Source organism: Entamoeba invadens (assembly GCF_000330505.1).
Source record: "Entamoeba invadens IP1 unplaced genomic scaffold scaff_1105074726103, whole genome shotgun sequence".
In the NCBI taxonomy this organism is placed as follows: Eukaryota; Evosea; order Mastigamoebida; family Endamoebidae; genus Entamoeba; species Entamoeba invadens.
This window is the reverse complement of record NW_004443767.1, coordinates 363,374-383,346: the sequence shown is the minus strand read 5'-3', so window position 1 is coordinate 383,346 and position 19,973 is coordinate 363,374. Positions and strand designations below refer to the sequence as shown.

The following is a 19,973-nucleotide window of genomic DNA, read 5'->3' as shown; positions in this document are numbered from 1 at the left end:
AAAAATTCATTTTTTAAAACAACAACAACAGAAACTCAAATGTGTTACTGAGTGTTTATTAATTATTCTTTAACTATAATTTAACTATAAATAACCATTCGATAGTATTACCTTTGGACACTTGTATTTTTGGTTTGGTATTCCACCAAAAATGAAAACAGAAGAACAACTTGCACTTTTGGGTTCAAAAATATAACTCTGAAAGAACTTGACTGACCAAAGAAAGTGATGTTAGAGAAGTTGTCCACCGTCAAGCCATATTTAAAACCATTGTATCTTGGTGTGTGCTTTTTCCTCCTCTTTGCGGGGTATCAAACAACTCAAAATTATCAGTCAGGTATTAATGAAACAGATGGGTACATCTCCGTTGCACTCGTGTATGGCTTTTTTGGGATTGGCCAATTTGTGACGCCGCTTGTCATCTATTTTTTAACACCGAAATACTCACTCTTTTTTGCGGGCATTTTCTATGTCTTTTATATAGTGACTAATGTGTACTTGATTCGACCGTTATACTTTGTGGCATCAGCTGGTTGTGGTTTGGGTGCTGCTTTGATATGGTCTGCGGCCGCCGTCTTATTATCTGGATACGAGCAAGAGTGTCCAAAAGGCCCATTTTGTTACACTGCTTTTTACTTTCCGTATTACTCATTCTTTGTTGGGAACTTTGTTCCATTGATTATTGACCCGTCGAAGAAGGAGATGATGTTCATGGTGTTATCAATCATCGCTGCTGTCGCAGTCATCATGTTTTTGTTTGTTCAAGACTCAGAGCCAACACCACCAGAGTCCATTCCAAAAGTACTTCTTTCGACAGTGAAAGCGTTTATTATACTTCCACTAATGTTACTCTTCCCAATCGCAGTTTCTTTTGGTGTCTGTCTGTCGTACTATTACACCACAATGCCAGTTTTGATGCCAATCAATATGACTTCATTGATATACATTTGTATGGGATTGGGGATGATTATTTCTACGTTTTGTTGGGGGTTTTTAGTGCGGTTGTTTGGTGAGAAATGGGTTTTAGTGATACCGTTGTGTTGTTCAGTCATTGCTGGTGTCTTAGGTATTTTGCTTGAGGAAGTCGAAATGAATGAGACTGGCAAAAATGTTGTTGCGTGTTTATTAGGAGCAATCAGTGGGATATCAGACAGTGGGATTGACTCATTAATAACTGCGTTTGTTAATAGAGTTTGGCCGAAAGAAATAGCGCCGTTGTGTGCGTGGAGGATAGTGTATTTGCTTTCGATGTGTATTGCATTACTTTATTCGGCATTTATTAGCCGGACAATTGTTATTGGAATCGAAATTGGGTTGGCAGTCATCGCACTCTTTTCGATATTTATTGTAATCTTTTTGTATAAACGAGTCTTCCAACGCGTCGAAGATGAGAACAATGAAAAAGTCAAAGAGCTTGAAGAGAGCGACAAAGAGAAGAGAAGCGAACAAGTCCAAGAAAAGGAAGCAACTGAAGGGAAAAGCACAAGCACTGACAAAGAAATGAGTATTGAGAAGCCCGAGAGTGATCAGAATGAAAGTAAAAGCTCAATGAGTAGTGAAGATTTGACAACAATGATCGCAAACGAGGATTTAAGAAGTCAGGGGTTAATCGATCTTTAATTAATTAGTATCATTTTCAGTTTTATGAAAACCTCAAAGTCAATTATTAGATTTATAAACAAAACACTTTAAAACTGTATATATGAGTCTTTACAATGTTAAAGAAAGTACTGGTAAAGGTCGTGGTGTTTTTTTGAATACTGATATAACAGAAAAGACTGAAGTTGTTCACTCCAAATTAATTGGAGGGTGTTTGAATTATGTAGAATGGAAGTTTTATTGTGAATATTGTTTTAAAGAGTTAAAAGAAAACAGCAAAATATCGTGTGGTTGTGGGTTTAACTATTGCTCGATGGAGTGCCAGAAAAAGGCCTATGATGAATACCACAAAAATGAATGCTCTATAATAAAAAGCCTTCGTGAAATTCCAGATGGAATTGGAGAAATATTATTGCTTTATAGATGCTCTATCAAAACTGTGAAGTGGGAGGATTATTGCTCGTTGCCTAATATCAATAATTATAAGGCAGTTGAATACTGTGTTCTCCTCTTTAAATCAAATTCCAGTCTTTTAAAAACCATCTGGGAAGTTATACAAGCAAATAGTTTTTGTTTGACAAATGGAGAAGAACAAGTCATTGGTATTGGACTTTTTGACTACGCCAGTTTTATTAATCATTCATGTTGTCCCAACTGTGTGCCACTGCAAAATAAACGAGAGATGTCTATTAAGAGTCTGACAAGTATAAAATCAGGGGAAGAGATCTTTATCAGTTACATAGACATCACTGAGAGCTTTGAAAGGCGAGAAAAAGAACTTAGAAAATGGCACTTTTCATGTGGATGTTCTTTGTGTGAAGAAGACAAGAAGAGGTATCGATACCACTTATTATGTGAATGTGGTGGTTCTTTGTTTGTTGATGAAATTGGGCAATTTGCTAAATGCAAGACGTGTAAAAAAGTGTTTGAAGAAGGGGATGATAAATATGAAGATGCTTTGTATCAAATAAACGAATACAGAAACCTTGAGAATGACATCGACAAGCTCAGTACAAATAAACAATACGAACAAGTGATCGAAAAATTGAATGAAAATGTGAGTGTCATAACTTCTTTGATTGATGAAAAAGATGTAAGAGAACATTACAAATTCAATTCTATTATGTTCCACAGCTTTATCCAATTAAAGAAATACAACGAAGCTGCACAAGTTGGCAAGAAGTTGATGAAAATGGTCGGTTTGTTTCATAGTTAGTTGATATAGTTTATTGGTATTATAAAATAGTTCATATTTATTTTTATTAAGATCAATATGGTTTAAATGTTATAATAATATAATACAAAATGTAATAAACAGACACTATTTTCCCTTTACTTTACATAACCGGTGTTGTTGAACACTTTCATCTTGCAAAAGTATTCCGAATGTCTGGAGACGAAAATTTATTCCAAGAAGAAATTGAAAAAGTGAGACTTGGGATATCAATTTTAGACGACTCTCATTGCTTGGTTAAAGAATTTAATGAGTATGTCATTGCAATTAAATAAAATAAATCAATTTGTTGAGTCAACTTTTCTAGATTTTAAGAGTTTAAAATCAATTTTGTAATACAAAGACCAATCAACAACATTAATTATTGTTTGGTAGTAATAGAAATATTAATAGTATAATTTATTTATAAAATAATACGTTTTTACTTTTTTACATTCTTTTTCCATCAAATAAATATTTTTTGGACACTTATGTAATAATTTACTCATTATTTTAAAAACTTATATTGTAAACAACGAAAGGCGGTAATTGTTGACTTTAAAGTAAGAAACATAGGGAATTCTTTATTTTTTATCGAAAATAATATTGGGAGGTTCCTACATTTCTTTATTTTCAATTGATATATTTTGGAAGTTGACTACCAAAAATAGAAAACAGAATTATAGAATTGTAAAGCTAAAAATATAGAAACAAGACAAACAACAACCGAATTTCTTTTGCTTGTTTGAAACGAAGAGCAAGAAATGCTCTATATCAATGAACTGTAAACGACAAATTATATGGGAAAATTTGTCGTTCTTCCTTTTGTCTCTTCCATCTTTCTTCTTGTGAGTATTGGCTTGACAATCACATCACTTCCTTTGTCATGGGCAATGGCAAATGTACAAACCACAAAACAAAGTTATCAGTTTTATTTGTTGCACTGGACAAATGATGGGTGTAAAGACATCAGTACCACTGGTGAAGAGCTGAGCACAACTCGTCGATTTGGGTATTCAGACACTTATGAATTTTCAAAGTTAGCACCATCTGGTATAGTTGCTATGACATTGTTGATCACGTCTTGTGTTCTTTCTGGTATAACTGCGCTTTACTACTTGCTTCATGCTTGTGGGCCAACACAGAAGTGTTTGAAATCCATGAAATTGAATGTTGGTGGACGGACTTGGATATTATTAGTATTTGGTATAGTGAGTTTGGCAATCAACATTGTTGGGATGATTCTGTGGCTTGCTCTCTTCTTTGCAAACAACATATCGGAATGGTTAGCTCAAAGTTCTCCAAACCCGTTCATTGGGTTTTACATTGAACTTGGCTCCATAGTAGTAGCTGCTTTTGGTATTCTTATTGGTATGTTCTGGAAGCACAGTTAGGCTCTAATTTATGTGTTCTTTTCTTGTCATTTATAACATACAAACTCAATAAACTCAAATACAATGAGGAACAAATCACTTATTGGTGCCATTGATTGTCACAACGATTGTACGGCTTCCGCCGTTATCTCTGTGCTCGTTCAAGTATATCCCTTGCCACGTGCCAAGACATAAATCGCCGTTTTGAATCGGAATGTTGAGACTGCACCCTAACATTATACTTTTAATATGTGCCGGAGCGTCGTCATCGCCCTCGAGACAATGTTCGTATCTTTGCGCGCCGTCGGGGACCATTTTATTAAAAGAATTTTCTATGTCAATTCTCACCGCTTTAAATTAGTACGAAACACACTTAAGACGATTGACAAACTGGGGTCGTAGTTTTCGTTGATTGACAAAGACGCAGACGTATGCATCACTTTTGGTTAGTCTGTGCTCTGTGTTTTTTGAGTCATATAGTGAACAAACAAAATACGTTGCAAAGTCCTATTTTAATGTTTTTTAATTCCTTCTCGACACAGCCGACGACTTCTTTAGTTATGATATGTGACCCGCGTTTGCGTGAAATGTGAATTTCATTTTGGTACCAAATGACATTGTTTGCCTGTTGTGTTTTACTCATATACTTTAATAGTTTCTTTTGTTATTAAATAATACTTTTCTTGAAAAAAACTTATATTATACATTAATAGTATATATAATTATACATTTGTGTCATATAATTAAATTAGAACCCTTTATGTTTTATCGTGTTTATTGTTTGCTATTTTTTTATATGAGAAACTCATCTTACATATAGAGAGAATGTCTAAACATCCATTTCCAAGCAACTCCCCATGGAAAGACAGAGAGGCCGAGTATAAGGTATTTGAAGATAGCGTGTGTGGACTTATGAAATGTTGGTCAACACTAAGACTCACTGTAGAACACCAATTTGGTGGACAAGACTCGGAACAAAAAAAAGATTCGATGATTCAATCCATGTTAGCGCGGTATAAAAATAGTTTGTTTCTATGTTGTTCATTCATTTGGAATTGAACTGACCAATAGAAGGAAATACAATCAACCCAAACACACTCTGTGATACTCTCATAAGCTTTTTTGAAAACAAAATGTCAACAAGTGTTGAAGATGACATCGAAGCGGAAATACAGGACATTTCTAATTTGATTGGAAGACTTTGTGCCGAGTGTATTGTGGGAGAACTGACTTTAGCTAAACAAATAATCGAAGACGCTAAAAAGCCTTTAGAAAGCGCTGGGTTTGCGCAATACGTTGACGGTGATAACGATGATGACGAGGAAGACGAAGATGAGGACGATTGTTATGACGATCAAAATGAGGACGAAGAAGGGGAAGATGATAATGAAGACGGTGAAGAAGAGGATGAAGAAGAAGACGAAGATAATAATGATGATGATAATGAAGAAGAAGAAGTTGGTGACGAAGAAACAAACAACAACTACAAAGATGAAGAAAACAAAACAACAAATGAATGAATTAAATAAGAGTAAATAATCAGTTGAGTTTATAAACAAAGCTTGGTTATTGAAATAACGACACTTTTTACATTTAAACCTTCTCATCTGTATTAAACATCTTACTATAAATATATTAATAAATATATTAATAAAAATATTATTATTTTTTCAATTTCCAAAAAATTAAAATTATATATAACTTTATCATTTAAACTTTGTGAAAAAAACACAAAGAATTGGAAATTAATAGACTTGTTCATAACAACAAATAAAACAATATTTGAGTGAATAAAAAACAAATTTCAATTAAATGGTATTGAAATGTTATAGGGTTAGTCCCAAAACTGCGTTCTTTGTGATACTTTAAAATATTTAAAGTATCACAAATAATTCTTTTAATAGCATTTTGAAAGTAAAAAGAGCTAAAAAGTGTGAAAAAGGGTTATAGAGAGCATCACCAACTTCAAAAGAGGTTGTACAGGGATGACTTCGAAGAGACGCAACAACGGAAGAGCAAAGAAGGGAAGAGGACACGTCCAAAGCGTTCGTTGCACAAATTGTGGTCGATGTGTTGCAAAAGACAAAGCAATCAAGAGATACACAATCAAAAATATTGTTGAGGCTGCTGCCGTCAGAGACATTTCAGACAACTCCGCAATTGTCAAATACAAGTTACCAAAGACTTATTTGAAAAATCAGTATTGTGTTGCGTGTGCTATTCACGGTAGAATTGTTAGAGTCAGATCACACGAAGACAGAAAGATCAGAACACCACCAAAGAGAATCATCAAGAGATCAACTAAGACTACAACCGCAAAACCAACAGAAGCACCAGCTCAAGCTACCACTGCACCAGTCATCGCTGTCGCTCCAAAAGTCGCTGTTGCACCTAAGGAAAGACCTTTCAAATCCTTCCAGTAAATAAAGTCTGACCTGTTCTTCAGTTTCTAAGTTTTTTAATCGACTTTTGAATTTTTGAATGATAAACACCTGTTTTATTAGAAGAATAATATGTTTTTACTTTGAAAAGGAATAAACCAAGTCAACACTCTTCGTTATTGTCGAATGTTTTATATAACAGTTTTTAATAAAAAAACAAGTCGACAACATTTTTCTTTCGAAATCAAAGACGAATTGTCCAATTTACAGTTCATTCCATCTAATAATTCTTTTATTCTATACCAGAAAAACAACTGACTCTTTTTTGTATTTTCTTTCCTTTTTTTCAAGAACTGGAACTCATCCAAAATGTTCCAAAAATGTGTACTAATAATAACACAATCAATTTGTATACTATAATATGGGGACTATATTGATATAATTGTACTTTTGGATATTATAGATCTAAAAGAACGATTTGAATTGTTTTTATTGATATTTGTTTAGTAAAAATATGGTTTTACAAACGAGAAAAGCAACCGTGTTCCTTTTGAATTATTTCTTATTAATAAACCACTAACTCTATATATGTGGAACTGCTTAAATCAGTCCCACCTTTCACACAACATGTCATGGTTTAAAAAGAATTCAACAAAGCAAACAGTCGCAAAAGTTAACGAACGTATTAAAACCATCGAGAAAAAAGAGGAGTACGACAGACAAAGAATGGAAAAAGAACTTGCCCTTGCAAAGGCTTGTATGAAAAAGGGCGATAAGACGGGCGCTTCACAACACCTCAAGCTCAAAAAGCTCCACGAAAAGCACATGAACGAAGACATTCAACTTCGTTCAAATCTTGAAGGGCAGATCCTTGAAATCGAAGGCGCCAAAGTTAAAATCGACACCGCTAAATCCATGGCTGAGATGAACAAAACCATGACAAAGATCAACAAAGAAATGGACCCGGCCAAGGTCGAAAAAACAATGGAGTCGCTCAGAGAGAACAACGAAAAATCACACGAGGTCGGGGAACTGCTTGGTGAAGATCTTCAAGATGTCGACCAAGGGGAATTGGAGGATGACCTTGCTGATTTAGAAGATGAAGTGAAAGATGAGCAAGACGATGAACTTGCCCAACTTGAGGAAGATCTCCCAAAGGCCAAGACCAAAGTCACAAAAGAAAAGGCCAAGAAAGTCATGAGCAAAGCAGAAGAAGATGAATTGGCAGAGTTGATGTAACACCAACTAGTATTCAGTTTTCTTTTCTTTTTTTTGGTTTCTTCAAAATGAGGAAAATGCGGAGGGTAGGGTTTCATTTGCACAAGTAAAACGAATTGAAAAAGGAGTTGGTATTAATTAGTAATAAGAAGAAGCAAAAAGTACCTTTCTGTTACGCAATTATATAAGACTTCGTAATAAAAAAATCAATCTAGTCAAAATTCTTCCTCGGCTTTGTCTCGTGTCTAAACTTCTTGGCTTTGTTCTTTGCTTTGACCTCTTTTGCCTGTGCTTTGGAACGCTCTTCATCCTTTCGCTTCTTGCCAAGTAACGCCTTACTACGCTCACTATTAACTCTCTTCTTCTCTCTCTTCGCGGCACGAATCTTCTCCACACGCTCCTTCTTCTTGTCGAGGTATTTGTTTTGGTCTTTGTGATACGGTCCAAATCGAATTGTTCGATTGAGTAAAGTGTCTCCATTGAATCCGTACACCTTTTCGACGTCTTCTTTATTCTCAAATGTGACAAACCCAAAGCCAGAGCACTGTTGGGTCTCTTTGATTCTCAGCAAAGCAACACGCTCAACTTTCAACCCTTTGCCGTCTAACCACTTCCTCACATCTTCTTCTTCTGTTTCTATTTGTTATTCTATTGGTATTAATTACTATAATTATATAATTAATGAAACGTGGATAACAAACTGTATGGAAGACCAGCAATAGTCACTGTTCTTTTAACACCCCGGTGTTGTCCTTTGTTACTCATAACATCAGCACGCAGATGAAACCCTTCATAAAAGAGTCCATCAAGTTGGTTCGCGATATTCTCTGCAGTCTCCGGATTCTTGAAGACAGCAAACACACTGAATGTCTTTTTCACGTCGTTACATTTCATGTTGGCGTAGGTGTAAAACCCGTGCGTTGGGGTGTCTACGTCACGTGCTACACATCGAATCCTGTACGACACGACACGGCCAAAAGTGCGCAAGAAAGTTCCGATTGTTTTATAGTCGAGTTTTTTATTCACATTTTGAATGAAAACAGTGCAATCGGCATCTTTGGCATGACGAGCTTCGCGTTGTGCATCTTTCTCCTTTGGCGTTAATTTCTTTTTCTGTTCAGATTGTTCGTCTTCCGAAACAGAAGAGTCGTCGAACTTAAATGTGTCTTTACCTCCCAAAACAAGGTCTTCTTCTTCTTCGTCTTTATCCTTTTTACTTTTAGTCGCTTTCGCCTTGTCCTCGTCTTCAGAAGAACTCTCTTCTCCACTCAATTCCTCTTTAACTTCTTCTTCAGAAAATGAGTCGTCGTCTTCCATCTTCATTTGGGCGCCTTCGGAGTCATCGTTTGATTTATCTAAACTATCAGAAGAGTCTTCACTCTTGTCATCATCTTCATCCTTCTCTTGCATCGTTTTAAATACCTTTTTAGAAGACTTCGCTCGACTCCCGTGAAGTCTGTCTTCTTGGTCGATTCGCAAAAGTCTCTCAAGGGTTGTTTCTCCCTCATGAGGAAGAAGGATTTTTTCTGTGGTTTCTTTTTTAATGTTTGAAGAGAGGACGGAAGTCTGTTTTGGTTTTTCCGAGGGTTTTGAATTCTTTTTAAAGTAGGAGTTTCCCCAAAGAGACATGTTTAATATCTTTTGGTGTTCTTTTTTTGATTATTTTTAAAACATTTCATTACTTAATTATATTATATATATGATAAATATTATTATTTATTTATTATATAAACCCTCTCTAGTTTTTAATTAAAAATTAAACCTTTTTAGTATCACAAAACTCTAAATTATATTAATTATTTTAATTGAAAAGTATTCTATAGACTTCGTTTATAAAAAGTTTGAGTTTTGAACTGAAACTGTTGCAATTGGTAAAAAGTACCTATTTAAAAATTTAAAACTCAAAAACACGAGTTTATTATGTCTAATAAGTTGGAAGAGTTTTTCATGATGAATGTGGTACTTTACATAAACTCATTTAAGGCACTGCGTGCGTTTGTAACTGTTAATAAGAAGTGCAAAAAAGTAATGGAACGTCTACAAATCAATCCAGTTATACAAGAGAATGTACACACCAATTATTATAAAGTTAATGTGTATCAGAGATACCTTTCTGAACACTATACAAAAGACATTCTAAAGTTGTTTCCAAACATTAAAACATTACATATTCCTTCATATCGAATCCAAATACAAGAGGAGTTCTCAAGTCAAATCAAGTATATTAAAGTGTCAAATTTGTCGGAGAGGGAATTTACTGTAACAAATGATTTTATTCTCAACAAGGTCGAACCGTTCCCAATATGTTCAACACACTTCCCCTTTGAAACATTACATTTCAAGAACATTTCAAAATTCCAAAATTTTGTTATCCACTCAAGAGAAACACTTGACTTCTTTTTAAGAAACATCCAAAAATGGGATAATTTGTTGGGTGTGACAATAGTCGTTCCAGAGATCGATGAATTCACTGAAGATGTTGAACAAATTGCACTGAAATTTCTCTCAGACATTGACAAAAACGTGGATATGTTTTTAGAGCTTCACAATTTGGAACGGTTAAGAATTTTTTCAAGTGGAAAAGGACAACTGAAGTACTTTCTTCCACTCAGTTCTGCAAAAGGTGGGCTTTACTTGGAAAAGTTTTTGTATTTACGAAATGAAGAGCTTTGTGATTATGAGAATGAGATATTTAGAAAGATCAAGACAGTTTTTAAAGTGATGCTTCTTGGGATCAAAGACTTTGAGAAGTACAATGACTTGAATGTGCCAGCATCTTTTAATAATGTTAATAAGAGTATAAACATTGAAGAGAGAGAAGTGGAAGGTGTTACCAAGTATGTAAAAATGACAAACAAACATTTTGATAAAATTGTAATTACTAAGAGTACAACAGACGATTTGAACATTTCACAAATTGATGTAAGGACTGTTGTGTTAGACTTGCCAAGGACAATTTATTTTAATGTTGAAATACCACAACATTTAGAAAATTTTAGTCTTAACCGTGGTGAAAGAGTTCAGGTGTTATGTTCACATGAAACTCAAATTGGAATATCAAAGGAATTGCAATTTAGGTACCTCAGCGATGTTCCATTTGAGCAATTTTTCGGTCTTCCAGAATACTTTGATGCAATGTTTAATAGGTACAAAGCAATGGACGAATTTGAAAGAAGGATGAAAACGGAGGCTGTATTTGAGATAGAAAAATTCAACAAACTAACCACAGACGAGCAAGACAATTTCAGAGTGTTTGTTGAACAAGTAAAAGATTTAGAAGTATTTATGTGGAAAGACTCCGATTATGTAGTTGTTGAAAAACAAAAGTTTGGTGTGTTACCACAACTCATTTCCAACGGTGTCAACTTTGAAAGGATATGTTCTTGTGAAATTAAAGACTCAATCGCTCTTTTTGGAATTCCGTTTACAATAACTCGAATGAAAATTGTTGAAGCTCCAAATAGTATAATCCGTTTGGACAGTTACAACATCGAGTTTCTTGAGTGTGAGAACTGTTTGAGCACAAAGGTTTACTTAAACACAACTGTGAAATCGATTGACTTGTTAAAATGTTATGGCCTGAGGTTGGAATGTCGCAAAGGAGTTGTGACGTTAACTCATTTTAATTCGTACTGCTCATGGTGCACATCGGGCAAAAATATTGTAGTTGACTATCTTGTTGAATATTCAGAACATTATGAAGATGAACATTACTTACCTGATAATGTGGTTAATGGTTTCAATTATATCAAAGGAGTTCGTTTCAGAGAACCAGCCAGAAGTTATGAACAGTGGGCATGGACCAGTCCAGACTTGTGTGGCATTCCAAAAATCGCAGCAAATATATTTGAAGATCGTCTTTACTACAAAGAAGATGTTAGTGTTGCTATGTTATATCTCAAAGAAATTGGGGATTACTGCTTTCAACAAAGCAATTTTAATTATTGGGTTGACATGAAATTTGCAGACTCTTTAACTTCTCTAGGAATTGGCGCATTTTATGAAGCAAAAGGAATCACTTCTTTGACGTTGCCAAGTGGACTAAAAACATTGCCTTATAAAGTCTTTTATAATGTGAAGTCACTCCGAATCATTGAGTCACCCGTTAATGAAATTGAAATTGAAGACTACGCACTCTATGGATGTGATTCGCTCGCCAAACACCCCAAATTTGTTCCGGCTCAGACTGCAAGTCTTTGTGAGAGGTATTTAGTGAACTTTTGCCAACTTAAAAGCATTGAAGTGAAAAATAACATCAAAGCTTTGTCACTGAGAAATTATGCAAACTGCACTTCCCTTACAAAAGTTATTTTACCAAACTCTGTAACTTTTATTAATGACTATGCATTCATAGGATGCTCTAATTTAAGAGATATATCCTTTTCAAAAAGCGTTGTATTTGGCACTCATTTGTGCTTCGCCAATTTGCCATTTTTGAATGAAATCCGCCTTCCCACAACACTCACCAAAATTAGAAATTTCATGTTCAAAAACTGTAAGTCACTGTCTTTTATCGACATCCCAACGTCCATTCAAAAGATATGTGATATGTCCTTCCACAATTGTTCCTCACTTACAGACTTAGTTATTCCAGCTTCAGTCACCAAATTTGGGGTTTTGTGTTTCAAAGGTTGCTCTTCTTTAACGTCTCTTCATTGTTCCTCTTCTTTCCAAGCACCACAGCACATTTTGAAATACACAAATGCAACTTTTTCATTTTATTGAATGAGTTTTATTTTCATTTAAAAGACATTTGAAATAATTTGATTTCCAACAAAAAATATTAAAGTGACTAAAAAATGAATGGAAGTGCTCAGCAACACCCCGAGCTTTGTGGTTGTTGTTTTTGTTTCTCTTCTATCGGCAATTTCTTCAGACTTCCTCTCGTCCCCATTTCGGGGTCGAGCTTATATGCGTCTGCCAAGAGGGTTTCAAACATCGTTTGGATATTTGTTCCTTCTTTCGCCGAGGTTTCAAAGTATTTCATCCCAAACTTGTCAGCAAGTGCTTGTCCTTCTTGTGTAGAGACTGCTCTGACTTCCAAGTCCGCTTTATTTCCACACAGTATTGTTCCATATTTAGTATTTCCTTTTTCTTTGACATCTGCTATCCAAAATGATATTCCTATTAATTAGTATTTAATTAATATCATATATTAATTATATGTTAGATATTATAACACACCTTCAAAAGACGCTCTGTTCGATACATCAAACACAAACACTACACCATTGACATCTCTGTAACACCCGGCTGTTACATTTCTGAATCGTTCTTGTCCAGCTGTTTGTTATTCTCTTTGGTATATGAACGAGTCTTGTATCGACTCTGTTTTATATGTATATAAAAAAAGTTATATGAGTCACAAACCAGTATCCCATATCGTCGCTACAAACTGCGCTTCCTTCAATTTGAATTCCTTTTTACTCCAATCTGCCCCAATAGTCGCGACATACGCATTTCTGAAAATGTCATTGACTAACTTTTCAATGATCGACGATTTCCCAGTCCCACTCTCACCAAGACAAATCAACTTCGCGTTCACTGTTGGTTTGCCTTGTGTGACGGGGGTTGTTGCTTTCACCGACTTTCTTAGAGCTTGTGGGGTGTCTTCCATTTTTTTGTCAGACTGCAATTTTTCAGTTTTTACTTCGACTTTTGTATTTTCAGTTTTTGATCTTCGCATTGATTTTGGTCGATGGGGGATTATTTGAAGTGGCTCGTCTCCTGTTGATTCTTTATTTTGTTCTACACTCTGTTGTCGTTCTTTTGGTGTTTCTTGAATTGACTTCAAAGTCTCTTTGACTTCAATTGGTTGTTCTTGTTGCTTGGAAGACTCTTCTTTAACGGGTTGGTCTTGTGTCTTTGTAACAGGTTGTTCAAGGGGAGGTTCCCCTTTAGTTTCTTGTTGACTGTTTCGTTCTTGAAGCTTCTTTTCCAATTCATCAGTCACTGTGTTGCCTTTGCTTTGACGTTTTTCTAAAAGCTTTCGTTTCCACTCTGGAACTTGTGCAGGCTTCATCTTCTGTATGCTTATTACAGATCTCTTTATTTGAAAACAGGTAACATGTGAATCAACATGATTGATTGAATTAAAACACTTAACTATAAATGATAGCAAAATTAATTATAAAGTTTAATTGATTAGTTATATTTGATTATTGAAAGCATTAATTTTTAGAATACAATTAAATTCATATTTTTCATTTTAAAAAATCTTGGTATTTATAAGTTTTTTCTTTTGTTAGTAAAATAATAATTATTAAATGATGGATAATAAAATGAAAAATAAAAATAAAATTCATTTTATTTATTTATCTTTAATATCATAAGTATATGTAACTAAAGAATAATTATAATTAATAGTTTGTTTCGAATAAGTTGGAAACTTTGATGTTTTTATTTTTTTTTATTTTTAAATACATATTTTTTAATTATATTTATTATTGAATATTAATAAAAATTAACAGTGTTTTTTTATATAAAACAATTTTTATTAGTTTATGTATTTTTTATTATAAATATTAGTATAATAATATTTTTTAGAATATTTTTAATTGATTTATTTTTATTTATTATATGTGTAATATTTTTTAGTAGTTTAACACTTTCACAACTTAAAACTTTTTTAAGAAGAAAAATAAGTAAAAAAGGAAATTGTCCAAATCATTTTTTATTATTTTTATTCCAAAACCCCTTTCTAACTCAAACCGGCCAATGTCAGTTTTATTTTACTTAAAATAATTAACAAATGAGAACTCAATTACTTAAGATTGATCAAAAATATTCTTTTTGGACGAAATTTCATATCGCTTTATTGTGTTACAACATTAAAACAAAAAACGCTACATCGTCAATCCACTTTATGACAAACAATGTCAAATAGTCGCATTAACAAATATAACGACAATATAAACACCAATATCGTTATAATCAAATGACAATATTCTCTTTATAAAAAAACAACCAAATATATCAAACCATCATTAGACCCCATCTTTCTTTTTTAAGCTTTGCTCTTGTTTTACACAAACAAACTCATTCACTTTAAGTGTGACTATAAAATATACAATTCAAATTTAAGTTGATAAAAAAATAAAAAATTTCAAAAATTTGTTTTGTGTATGAAGGCAAAAAAAGGGTTTAGGTAAAAGAAAAAAATAAAAACTTATTATTATTACGTTTCTGTTTTGAACTTGTTAAGTTTTTTTTAACTTTTCAATTTAATAAAACTTAAAAAATTTAACTTTAATTTACCCGCCAATTAAAATGATGTTTCTTTATTAATTTTTAAAAACTTAAACCAAACCCAAATTATATTTCAACAATTAACAAACTATATTTAATAAAACAAAATCTTAAAAAACGAGTTGGATTATAAGCATTTTTAAAGCTAATAAGTTGTAAAATGAAACAAGTAAAATACAAACAAAAATGATAATAGGATTAGATCCCGAATATTTGCTCACAATCTCAGAAAAGGGAACACAAAAAAACCACTTTTTTTACTCACCAATTTTGGAATAACAAAGGTAGATACAAAAAGTTTTTATCTAGCAAACAATTTCAACCCATCAAATCGGGATATTAGATTTAATGAAACTAATAGCTTATCATTTTTTTCTGGGCAATAGACCCCAATAATAACAACGGTCTTTTCGACTAATAACGTTCTGCAAAAGGTGAAACATGAACTGAATAAGTGAAGATGTCTTGGCGGTGCGAGTTATGTGGAAAGCCTGTTTACTTTGCAGAGAGGAAACAAGCAGAAGGAAAGGACTGGCACAACATATGTTTCACCCAGTATTACAAAAAGAAAAGACATGATGAGTGTGAAGTAAACAATGCTGAATATAAAAAAATATGCCCAGAGTGTGGTGAAGTCCGATTAGACAATGAGTCAAGATTTTGTGCGAGTTGTGGGTTCAAGTTTCAGTGATTTAGTGTCTTTGAAGTGTCAATACAGCAAGTCGTTTTTGTTTCTTTGGTTTATCTGCCCAGACTTTTCATCCTTTTATTTAGCTATATTCAAATAGAACACTCAACTAATCAAATCTTTTCATTTTAAAGTCGATTTGATGAATAAGATTCTCAAGATAATCTTGATCCAGTTATTATCTTCATTTTCATTAAGATTTTATTTGCGTTTTAAGTAAATTAATCTTATTATTTCTAAACTATAATAAATCACATTATTTAATTTCATTCAAGGATAAAGATTTAATCTGATTTTGTATCAGTTGATTATCAAGTTGGATCAAACTAAAAATAACATTGACACAATTGATTAATTAAATAATAAAACTAATTATATGAAACTAATAAATTTGACTTTTAATTATTTATAGTGATACATAACCAATAAATTAATAATATATATATTAAAAAAAAATTAATTAAATATTAATTTATTATTTATTATAATTAATTATTAATAATTATTAATAATATTTACTAAAGATATTAGTATATTTTTTATCCTCAAAATAGAAAGAATATTATACTAAAACCAATAAACTACTATACTTATACTTGATCAATATAATAAAAATATCTATATAATATAGTAATAACATTGTAAATGTCCATATACATGTTGTTGATAAAATGAATTATTTGGAGGTGTATTTTTCAGTGACCAACTTACGAACAGCATTGTCGATTTCATTCAAATTAGTTTCCATTGTTTTCCCGACTATTTCCAAATTGCCAAGTTCGTTGAGGGTATCTTCAAGGTTTTTAATACTTTGAGTCCACTGTCTTGTTTGTTTCGAAAGTGCAATTGCGTTGATTTGGAGTTGTTTTGTTAATGCCTCTATCTCCGTTTCGTTGTCAATCAATTTTGCAACAGGAACGATTGAATTATTTCGAGTGTTCACCATTAACTCACCAAGACTACGCGACGCTTTCTCACGCAATAAACAGTTTTCCGCTCGCAATTTTTCGCTCATGTTCCGATGTTCAGCCACAATAGACTCCATCCTTTTATTTCTTTTTCAGTTTCTCTCTATATTATTAGATAGTATTTTTTTAATTTATTAAACTGTTTTTTTATTATTTACTTTATAATATAATTACTATAAATCAATTACTATTTTATTTTTTCTAATAGTTAAAATAATAATATTAATAATATTATCAAAAAAATAATTTATTAATTATTTAATTATTTATTATTAAAATAAATTGTTATTAAAAAATAAGTCTGTATAGTTTGTAGTATAATTTCGAATAATTAATTATTCATTAGCATGACTTTTTAGTTATAAAAACCTCATACTCAAAATAAGAAAAATGAAATTAATTTTCTTTAATAAAAATACCATAGATCATATTATAAATGCTTTTTCTATTTACAACACTACTAAAAAATGTAGAGGAAGTCGCTTGAATTCTACTTTGGAGATTGTTCTCTCCTCTTCAATATCCAACACCCATCAAACAAACTGAAACTCGTTATTTAGAATGTACCGGTTCTTTGAAATTCTCCTTTCTCCATTTACTAACATCTTTCCCAAAGGGTTTCCGGTCTCGAAGTTGATACCATTACTCATTCTACAAATCTGTGAATCGTTTGTCGGCAACTCGATTGGGTCGTACAGTGGATTTATGGTCATGGACTTTGGGATGGTTTCCGAGACCAACGATGCGGGGTTTTACAGTGGTTTATTGTCTGCGAGTTTTCAATTAGCGCAATTCATAAGTAGCTTCTTCCTTGGTGTGTTGTCCGACAACATCGGGCGCCGGCCAATATTGTTATTTGGTTCATGTGGTTCGTTTATCGCGACAATCATGTTTGGGTTTTCGTTCAACTTTTGGTGGGCTGTAGTTTGTCGCTTTATCAGCGGATTTGTGAATGGGAATATCGGTGTGATCAAGACGTTCATGGGTGAATTTTCGAATAAAGAGAATCGTGCTCAGGTGTTTGGGTTGATAGGACTTACGAATGGATTTGGGATGATTATTGGGTCTGCACTGGGTGGGTACTTAGCCCGACCATGTATTCAATACCCAAAGGTATTTGGGGGTATCACATTTTTCGAGACGTTTCCATATATCCTTCCCAATATCGTGTGTGCGTGTTTTACTCTCATAGGAGTCGTGTTGTCATTCTTTTATTTGCAAGAAACCAAACCCCGCGAGAAGACGACTGACCCGTGGTACATAGATGTCTTGACTATCATCAAAAAGGTTTACCAACGCATGATCGCAATATTTAAAATGGCGTTTTCAAAGGAATACCAAGGGTTGTTGTGTTGTGTGATGTATGGAATTATAGGTACACAGGCTGCCGTGTTGTGGAGTATCATACCTTTACTCTTTATGGCTAGTGACGAAGTCGGAGGGTTCGGATGGGGGACAGACCAAATGGGCAATTTTGCGATGGTCTCTGCAATAGGCATTATCGTCACACAAATGTTTATATACCGTCCTGTCGTCAATAAAATTGGTGTCTTGTGGACGAATCGAATTGGTTCCATCGGGAGTGTCTCGATGTTCCCTTTGTTCCCAAGCATCCACTACCTTTCTAAGTATGGGAAAATCGTCATGTGGTGTGGGATAGTACCAATCAACCTTTTTACACAAATGACCAACCAATTTTGTTTTGCATCAGTCATGGCACTCATCGCTAATAGTGTAAAGAGCGATTTGTTGGGCACTTTAAATGGTCTATCGCAGTCCATGGTCGCATTCTTAAGAATGGTCGCTCCATTGGGATCAACACCACTGTTTGCTTGGTCTCTTGGTAATCAATTTCCACTCAACATATACTTCCCTTTCTTCTGTTTCATGGCGTTCGGGTTCATCGATTTCTTTGCGTCACTCTTCTTGCCAAAGTCAATCAATTTCCCGAAGGAGGAAAGCTTGGGAAAAGAATATAAACAAGTACCAGAAGAAGAGATGGACAACAACAAAGAGAAAGATGGGCAATCCCCGAAGATTGATACTGAAAAAGAAAATATTAAAGAAGAACAAGACGTCGCATTCTCGGGAAAGCCTTCACCATTCGTGGAACAGAAAGATGTCGATTTCGAAATACCATTGCCTGAACACTTGGATGACGAAGAAATTGAACTTTGAAATTAATTGATTCTTATTTATTTTATTTCAAATATGCCTTATTGAAGTAAACAAGGTATATTATTGTTCAAACCAAGGGCTTGTTTTACGATTAGTTTTTAAACATAAACTAAGTGTTACAACTGTTAATTTGTTCATTTTTATAATATTATGTTTTGTTTCTTAAGTTCACTCTGTTGTGTTGTTATCAAGAGATTCAAAGATAATTGTTTTTTTTTGTTCTAGTATGATAAATTGTTAATGTTATGCTATATCATCAGTCAAAACCTCGATACAAACAAATTAATTTATGAATCAACACCCAGCATGAAGTCACAACTGGGTATTGAGGCATTAGAAAGGTAAACCAAACCACAATTGTTTTTAATAGTGATATGTTCCATTCTATTTAATTGGTTTTGACTGAGTGATTCTCAGTGTTTATCCCCAAATAAACAATGCCCTCAAGTGTTGTTATATTTTGAATTTTCTGTGATCTTGTTATAATTTTTTATTGTACATTTTAGTGGCAATTTTGGCTTGTTCTTTTCTTTATTATACAATTCAATTGATCTTTGTATATCCTTCTTATCATTTGTCGTCATAAAATGCTTTGTTGATGGCATTTTTGTAACCCGTATAAACCAGTCTAATGAACGTATTGATGTTGTGTACTTCAGTGTTTTATGGTTTTGTATTTATAAATTTTTTTTAATCAATTAAAACGAAAATTCAATCAATTATAAATTTAATTGATTGGTTCATTGAATAAAAGTAAATATAAAAAAATTAACAACAAATTAATATAAAAAATTGTGAATTATATTTTTTAAATGAAAAAATGGATGAGCAGTTTTTATCGAAATAGGACGCTATATTCCCGTGCCGAAATCAAAAGAAATCATGGAGTTGAAATTATTAACAACAATATCGTTACAATAATATGTTGGCATTGTAGACATCAAGAAATTGATTGTTGACAAAAATGAAAGCCAACTTGCAAAATAAACTTTTATAAATAAAAACTAATTAGCCCAATATTCTTAAACAATATAAAACATTGGTCGTTCAACGTTTTCATTTTTTTGCAATCATAAGCGATTTATAAAGGTTGAACATATATGAGGT

General features: G+C 33.1%; 12 protein-coding genes across 12 annotated transcripts; 8 read left to right on the top strand and 4 right to left on the bottom strand.

The window, feature by feature from the left end:
* Positions 1-228: 228 nt before the first annotated feature.
* Positions 229-1,620, top strand: EIN_250250 (hypothetical protein; the record flags this gene model as incomplete). Its single annotated transcript, XM_004261654.1, has 1 exon — positions 229-1,620. The coding sequence occupies one exon, from the start codon at positions 229-231 to the stop codon at positions 1,618-1,620; it is 1,392 nt and encodes a 463-aa protein (XP_004261702.1).
* An 82-nt stretch (positions 1,621-1,702) lies between these two features.
* Positions 1,703-3,108, top strand: EIN_250240 (set and mynd domain containing protein, putative; the record flags this gene model as incomplete). The annotated part of the gene is made up of 2 exons (XM_004261653.1): positions 1,703-2,798; positions 2,918-3,108. 2 exons carry the CDS (start codon positions 1,703-1,705, stop codon positions 3,106-3,108), a joined length of 1,287 nt encoding a protein of 428 aa, XP_004261701.1.
* Positions 3,109-3,612: 504 nt separating this feature from the next.
* EIN_250230 (hypothetical protein) lies at positions 3,613-4,206 on the top strand (the record flags this gene model as incomplete). Its single annotated transcript, XM_004261652.1, has 1 exon — positions 3,613-4,206. The coding sequence occupies one exon, from the start codon at positions 3,613-3,615 to the stop codon at positions 4,204-4,206; it is 594 nt and encodes a 197-aa protein (XP_004261700.1).
* Positions 4,207-4,281: 75 nt separating this feature from the next.
* EIN_250220 (hypothetical protein) lies at positions 4,282-4,828 on the bottom strand (the record flags this gene model as incomplete). The annotated part of the gene is made up of 3 exons (XM_004261651.1): positions 4,282-4,535; positions 4,577-4,624; positions 4,675-4,828. 3 exons carry the CDS (start codon positions 4,826-4,828, stop codon positions 4,282-4,284), a joined length of 456 nt encoding a protein of 151 aa, XP_004261699.1.
* A 182-nt stretch (positions 4,829-5,010) lies between these two features.
* On the top strand, positions 5,011-5,705 carry EIN_250210 (pre-rRNA-processing protein TSR2, putative; the record flags this gene model as incomplete). Its single annotated transcript, XM_004261650.1, has 2 exons — positions 5,011-5,209; positions 5,257-5,705. 2 exons carry the CDS (start codon positions 5,011-5,013, stop codon positions 5,703-5,705), a joined length of 648 nt encoding a protein of 215 aa, XP_004261698.1.
* A 465-nt stretch (positions 5,706-6,170) lies between these two features.
* EIN_250200 (40S ribosomal protein S26E, putative) lies at positions 6,171-6,608 on the top strand (the record flags this gene model as incomplete). The annotated part of the gene is made up of 1 exon (XM_004261649.1): positions 6,171-6,608. The coding sequence occupies one exon, from the start codon at positions 6,171-6,173 to the stop codon at positions 6,606-6,608; it is 438 nt and encodes a 145-aa protein (XP_004261697.1).
* A 585-nt stretch (positions 6,609-7,193) lies between these two features.
* On the top strand, positions 7,194-7,805 carry EIN_250190 (vacuolar-sorting protein SNF7, putative; the record flags this gene model as incomplete). Its single annotated transcript, XM_004261648.1, has 1 exon — positions 7,194-7,805. The coding sequence occupies one exon, from the start codon at positions 7,194-7,196 to the stop codon at positions 7,803-7,805; it is 612 nt and encodes a 203-aa protein (XP_004261696.1).
* Positions 7,806-7,995: 190 nt separating this feature from the next.
* On the bottom strand, positions 7,996-9,413 carry EIN_250180 (nucleolar protein, putative; the record flags this gene model as incomplete). Its single annotated transcript, XM_004261647.1, has 2 exons — positions 7,996-8,420; positions 8,486-9,413. 2 exons carry the CDS (start codon positions 9,411-9,413, stop codon positions 7,996-7,998), a joined length of 1,353 nt encoding a protein of 450 aa, XP_004261695.1.
* Positions 9,414-9,704: 291 nt separating this feature from the next.
* EIN_250170 (hypothetical protein) lies at positions 9,705-12,509 on the top strand (the record flags this gene model as incomplete). The annotated part of the gene is made up of 1 exon (XM_004261646.1): positions 9,705-12,509. The coding sequence occupies one exon, from the start codon at positions 9,705-9,707 to the stop codon at positions 12,507-12,509; it is 2,805 nt and encodes a 934-aa protein (XP_004261694.1).
* An 88-nt stretch (positions 12,510-12,597) lies between these two features.
* On the bottom strand, positions 12,598-13,806 carry EIN_250160 (hypothetical protein; the record flags this gene model as incomplete). The annotated part of the gene is made up of 3 exons (XM_004261645.1): positions 12,598-12,908; positions 12,969-13,067; positions 13,155-13,806. 3 exons carry the CDS (start codon positions 13,804-13,806, stop codon positions 12,598-12,600), a joined length of 1,062 nt encoding a protein of 353 aa, XP_004261693.1.
* Positions 13,807-16,396: 2,590 nt separating this feature from the next.
* EIN_250150 (hypothetical protein) lies at positions 16,397-16,765 on the bottom strand (the record flags this gene model as incomplete). Its single annotated transcript, XM_004261644.1, has 1 exon — positions 16,397-16,765. The coding sequence occupies one exon, from the start codon at positions 16,763-16,765 to the stop codon at positions 16,397-16,399; it is 369 nt and encodes a 122-aa protein (XP_004261692.1).
* Positions 16,766-17,249: 484 nt separating this feature from the next.
* Positions 17,250-18,866, top strand: EIN_250140 (hypothetical protein; the record flags this gene model as incomplete). Its single annotated transcript, XM_004261643.1, has 1 exon — positions 17,250-18,866. One exon carries the CDS (start codon positions 17,250-17,252, stop codon positions 18,864-18,866), a length of 1,617 nt encoding a protein of 538 aa, XP_004261691.1.
* Positions 18,867-19,973: the final 1,107 nt, after the last annotated feature.